General features: G+C 44.0%; 1 protein-coding gene across 1 annotated transcript; it reads right to left on the minus strand.

Annotated features, from left to right (window-relative positions):
- Positions 1–934: 934 nt before the first annotated feature.
- Positions 935–5201, minus strand: LOC147460982 (pentatricopeptide repeat-containing protein At4g18520, chloroplastic-like). Its single transcript, XM_086508644.1, has 2 exons — positions 4942–5201; positions 935–4834 (listed from the first exon to the last, which is right to left on the minus strand). Exon 2 carries the CDS (start codon positions 4790–4792, stop codon positions 1979–1981), a length of 2814 nt encoding a protein of 937 aa, XP_086364770.1. The 5' UTR covers positions 4793–4834; positions 4942–5201; the 3' UTR covers positions 935–1978.
- Positions 5202–6000: the final 799 nt, after the last annotated feature.

Raw genomic sequence — 6000 nt, forward strand, 5'->3', positions numbered from 1 at the left:
TCGATGTGAAAAAATCAGCTGGCTCTTTCCTTAGCTGCTTGGCAACAACACTTCTCCATATATAACCATATGGGTGCTATCTTGCTCTGTCTCAATGCCTTCTAGTTCGATATATGGGCACTAGAAAATAGGTAAGTCCTCCTTAGTCTTGGGAATCTTAAGCTCTGGGGATATATCATGGTGGTTATTTTCACTTGCACTTTGCTTTGGCTAGGGGTCATAGAAACTTGATTGGAGGCTCCATCCCAACACTCATCTAGCTATGAGCCTCTATGCCCCCAATTTTCGTGTCTTGGGAGAAAAACTTTGGATCAACCCTTGCGCTCTTTCTCCAAGAATCTCTTTCACGTGCAGACAATGGTATACACAGAAACATGATCATATGCACTACATACATAACCGCACGTGCACGCATACATACATAAATACATATACATGTGTGTGCGCACACATACACGTAGACATATATACACGTGTGTGTGTGTGTGTGTGTGTGTGTGTGTGTGTGTGTGTGTGTGTATTTAATATTTTTCTTGTAGATATTCTCATAAACAAATATATACAACGCTAATGAACATTAAAAAAACATGACATCCATATGTAAACAACAAGAGGTTTATGTAAAGAGCAAGGTTATAAACTATTTTGGTGTCTCTTTTTATTAGTTTTAGATGCAACCATTAGTCATTTCAATCTTTCATAATCACTTACAATATCGACGAAGCAAGGTATTGTGGAGATATTGATGTGATAACTTTGCATCCTATGGATATAGTTGTTAATGTCCTCTTTTTGGTGTGGCTTGAATTGGTTTGTTATAATTGTCATTCATATTTTCTTCTACATGATCATGGTCCAAGTTGGGATGCTATAGTCAACATTTAGTGATGGAAATACATCATGCGACATGCTCAAAAGTGAGACTCAAATAAACTAGCTCAATTCGTAGAACCTCTCCAAAGTAGTTTTGAGATTGAAGGAGATCTTGGGGACTACATAGCATTTCGAGTCCACTAAAGATCCTCTACCTTGCGAACTTTGGTCGTTTGGTAGCCCCAACTGCCTTGGTTTTCCTTGTGTAAGAGGCCATAGAAGTAGCACCTATGCAATCTCCCTGGTTCATACATGTGTGTAACGTCCTTTGGGATGGTCCCGACCCGTGTTTGCCTCTATTTTCATGCCCCTTTTTGGAGTAGTTTATCTTGGATTGCAACTTGAATCTTGGATTGCAACTTGCAGACACCAAGGTGTGGTTTCCCTACAACTTTGTTTAGCCTTCATAACATCCTTGTGCCTTAAGACTTCTTTGTAGTGAGCCACCCTATTGAGCTTTTTTCCCATCTTGACCAGCCTTCAGCCCGTCAATGCGCATTACCATCACTGACTTATTTTATTCTTGGACTAGTGCTTTTGGTTGATAAGTCTATTTCTTTGCTTTTTTTTCACCCATGGTGATGTCCTAGCTACCGTTGGAGCTGAGGAATCCAGTAGCAAGTTGTCCAACCTAAAATTAGGTAGACTCTTTGATGAGGAAGCATAACATTTCTTGGAAAGTTCCAGTTGGACATTGGGTGTGCCCATCTCATATTGGCTATATTTCAAAATGGAGACGAAGGCATTAATGGAGCCACATGATCCTTCACTAGGGTATCTGTAAAAGTTCATCATGTGAATTTGGAGCAGATAAGAATAGCATTGTAGCATTGATGGAGGTCCATTCAACAAGTAAATTAAATTGGACTTGCCACGTGAAATTCAGTTTCCTCAAAATGAACTAAACGCTCCAGTTTGCAACGCAGAAATCCTACCATCTAGTAGTTTCTAGCCTTTCTAGCTTAGTGTGTGAGCTGCTTGCTTGCACTTGTCTTTGTTCCATCCATATTTAGGCTTTGTGAATTGGAAATTCAACCAGATCCCCTCTAGCTTGATTTAAGAATCTCATCATGAGTGTCAGCGCCTTGCGCAATGCCACATGCCTTCAAGAAATAAGCATAGCCTTCAAGACAAAACTATAGGTGACTGGATTTGGAGAGATACACTCGCTTTGCATCTGCTGTAAACAGTCCAGAGCTTCCTGGCCCTGGCCTTGCTCAGCATATCTTGCAATCAGTGCATTCCAAGACTCAACATTACGGACAGGAAGTTCCTCAAGCACTTTTTCTGCTTTCGGAAGTGCACCACATTTAGCAAACATGTCAACCAAGGCATTGCCAAGCATGACATCTTTTTTCAACAGCTCCCGACTAACAATATCAGTGTGAATTTTTGTGCCCAAATCAGCATCTTGCACAGATCCACAGGCCTTCAAGATGCACGTGTAGGTGATTGCATCTGGAGAGAGGCCCTCGCTTTGCATCCGCTGAAAACAGCCTAGAGCTTGCTGGCCCTGCTTCTGTTGCACGTATCCCGCAATCAATGCACTCCAAGAGATAACATTTCGGACAGGAAGCTCCTCAAGCACTTTTTCTGCTTTCTGAAGTGTACCACATTTGGCATACATATCGACCAAGGCATTGCCAAGCATGACATTTTTTTGCAACAGCCCCTGACTAACAATATCATTGTGAATTTTTGTGCCCATATCAGCATCTTGCGTAGAGCCACATGCCTTCAAGATGCATGCGTAGGTGATTACATCTGGAGAGAGGCCCTCCCTTTGCATCCACTGAAAACAGCCTAGAGCTTTCTGGCCCTGCTCATGTTGGGCGTATCCCGCAATCAGTGCATTCCAGGAGACGACATCCCGCAGAGAAAGCTCCTCAAGCACTTTTCCTGCTTTCTGAAGTGCACCACATTTGGCATACATATCAATCAAGGCATTGCCAAGCATAACATTCTTTTGCAAAAGCCCCTGACTGACAATATCAGCATGAATTTTTATGCCTATTTCAGCATCTTGTGTAGAGCCACATGCCTTCAAGACGCATGCGTAGGTGATTGCATCTGGAGAGAGTACTTCGTTTTGCATCTGCTGGAAACAGCCTAGAGCTTGCTGCCCCTGATCCTGTTGCACGTATCCTGCAATCAGTGCATTCCAAGAGACAATGTTTCGGACAGGAAGCTCCTCAAGCACCTTTTGTGCTTTTTGAAGTGCACCACATTTGGCATACATATCAACCAAGGCGTTGCCAAGTACAACATCCTTTTTCAACAGCCCCCGACTAACAATCTCATCATGAATTTTTGAGCCCATGTCAGCATCTTGAGTACAGCCACAGGCCTTCAAGATGCTGACATAAGTGATTGCATCTGGAGAGAGGCCCTCACTTTGCATCTGCTGAAAACAGCCCAGAGCTTCCCAGCCCTGCCCCTGTTCTGCGTATCCTGCAATCAATGCATTCCATGAAATGACATCCCAGACATAAAGCTCCTCAAGAACTTTTTTTGCTTTCTGAAGAGCACCACATTTGGCGTACATGTCGACCAAGGCATTGCCAAGGATAACATTTTTTGGTACCAGCCCCTGACTAACAATATCATCGTGAATTTTTATGCCCATATCAGCATCTTGCATAGAGCCACATGCCTTCAAGATGCAGACGTAGGTGATTGCATCTGGAGAGAGGCCCTCACTTTGCATCCGCTGAAAACAGCCCAGGGCTTCCCGGCCCTGCCCTTGTTGGGCATATCCCGTAATCAATGCATTCCACGAGACGACGTCCCAGACAGAAAGCTCCTCAAGCACTTTTTGGGCTTTCTGAAGAGCGCCACATTTGGCGTACATGTCGACCAAGGCATTGCCAAGCACAACAGTGCTTTGCAACAGCCCCTCACTAACAATATGAGCATGAATTTTTATGCCCATATCAGCATATTGCCTAGAGCCACATGCCTTCAAGATGCACGCGTAGGTGATTGCATTTGGAGAGATGCCCTCGCTTCGCATCTGCTGAAAACAGTCCAGAGCCTTGCCCTGGTCTTGTTGCGCATATCCTGCAATCAGTGCATTCCACGAGACGACGTCCCGGACACAAAGCTCCTCAAGCACTCTCTGTGCTTTCTGAAGTAAACTGCATTTGGCATACATGTCAACCAAGGCATTGCCAAGCACGACATTTTTTTTCAACATCCCCTGACTAACAATATCATCGTGAATTTTTATGCCCATATCAGCATCTTGTATAGAGCCACATGCCTTCAAGATGCATGCGTAGGTGATTGCATCTGGAGAGAGGCCCTCCCTTTGCATCTGCTGAAAACAGCTTAGAGCTTTCTGACCCTGCTCATGCTGGGCATATCCCGCAATCAGTGCATTCCAAGAGATAACATCCCGCAAAGGAAGCTCCTCAAGCACTTTTTGCGCTTTCTGGAGAGCGCCACATTTGGCATACATATCGACCAAGGCAGTTCCAAGCACTACATTTTTTTGCAACAGCCCCTCACTAACAATATCATCGTGAATTTTTGTGCCCATATCAGCATCTTGCATAGAGCTACATGCCTTCAAGATGCACGCATAGGTGATTGCATCTGGAGAGAGGCCCTCACTTCGCATCTGCTGAAAACAGCCCAGAGCTTCCTGGCCCTGCCCCTGTTGGGCATATCCTGCAATCATTGCGTTCCAAGAGATGACATCCCGCACAGGAAGCTCGTCAAAGACTTGTTGCGCCTTGACAAGTGCACCGCACTTGATATACATAGTGACCAACATGTTCCCTAAGTATGTGTTCTTTTCAAGTAACCCACTATCATGAATATCAGCATGAATCTTACTGCCTTGGTACAAATCCTTCTTCTTAGCACAGTCTTTGAGTGAGCTCACAAAAGAAAGACTCATTCTCTTTCTCTCCATGTTTGCTTGTGTAGCCTTTATTGCTGCTTTCTTGGCGGTGTTCTGTGAACATACAATGATCGCTGTTGAGAGAGGAAAAATGTGTGTGTGTGTGTGTGTGTGTGTGTGTGTGTGTGTGTGTGTGTGTAAAAACAGCGGTTCTTACATACCGTTCCATAAAGGCGACCCCCATCGCACGTTTCTTCTGCTATGAGGGTGGGCTCCCAGTTGCGACGCTACACGCCTCACATGTTTTTTTTTTTTTTTGGCAACTCTCTTCAGAGCTCGGGGGTGTCCTTTTATCGTCCATTGCTTTCGTTGTGTCCAAGCTATGGTGAAGGTGGACATCGTGCCATGTCACACTGGTGACTGCACTATTGGTTTGCTTGGGATGGGCTGTGAGCAGCGAGTTGCTCCTGGAGACCTGTGCTCAAAACCTCTCATCTGCATCCAAAACCTCTCCTCTTTTTGGCCATTAGCTCTTTTTCATTAGCTAATGAAAAAGGGGAGGCTATTTTAAGGAAAATTACCAAAATACCCTTCCAATTTGCCAAAATTCTCAAAATGCCCTTGGTATTTTTAGAATTCCCAAAATGCCCCTCGTATTATATCAAAATATGATTTCGTCTGAAAGTGGTGCAAAACAGTTTAGCAGGTAGCAAGGAGCAGGTCACAATGCCACGCAAAGCTGAGGTGAAGATACCATCGCATGCTGAAGTGCTGCTAGAGTTGTGAGATGGTCGCTTGCCCCTAATGCTTGCTTACTCGCCAGCTCTGAGTGCAAGTCGGGTACAACAGCAGGTGTCGCAATACAAGCCAGGTTTCAGCTGTGGCGAAGGCGTTAACTTCCATGCCCCTTGAGGGCGACAAGTTGCAGAAACAAGGCCAGCCTTAAGGACTTGGGGTATCTTGGGAATTTTCAAAATATTTAAGGGTATTTTCAAAAATATAAGGTGTATTTTGTGGGCAAATTGGGAATTTGAAAATACGAGGGACATTTTGGGAATTTCATCAAAATAAAGGGGTATTTTGGTAATTTTTCCTTATTTTAAACATTGATCTTTTAATTTTTTAATTGATTAGTTTCTGATGGTGGATGGAGTAAGTGGTCATTTTTTTTATTTATTGGTTGGACGACATACGAATCCTAGAGGGGATACGAATCGTGAGTGAGATCTTTAGTACCTACTAGTCTAAATTTGGTACTCCTACTACCCCCAATAGCGTTA

This window comes from Adiantum capillus-veneris, chromosome 3 (assembly GCF_014529385.1).
Source record: "Adiantum capillus-veneris isolate H3 chromosome 3, ASM1452938v2, whole genome shotgun sequence".
Taxonomy (NCBI): Eukaryota; Viridiplantae; Streptophyta; class Polypodiopsida; order Polypodiales; family Pteridaceae; genus Adiantum; species Adiantum capillus-veneris.

Coding starts and splice junctions, on each gene's coding strand:
- LOC147460982 (XM_086508644.1), bottom strand. CDS start 4,792: ATGGAGAGAAAGAGAATGAGTCTTTCTTTTGTGAGCTCACTCAAAGAC.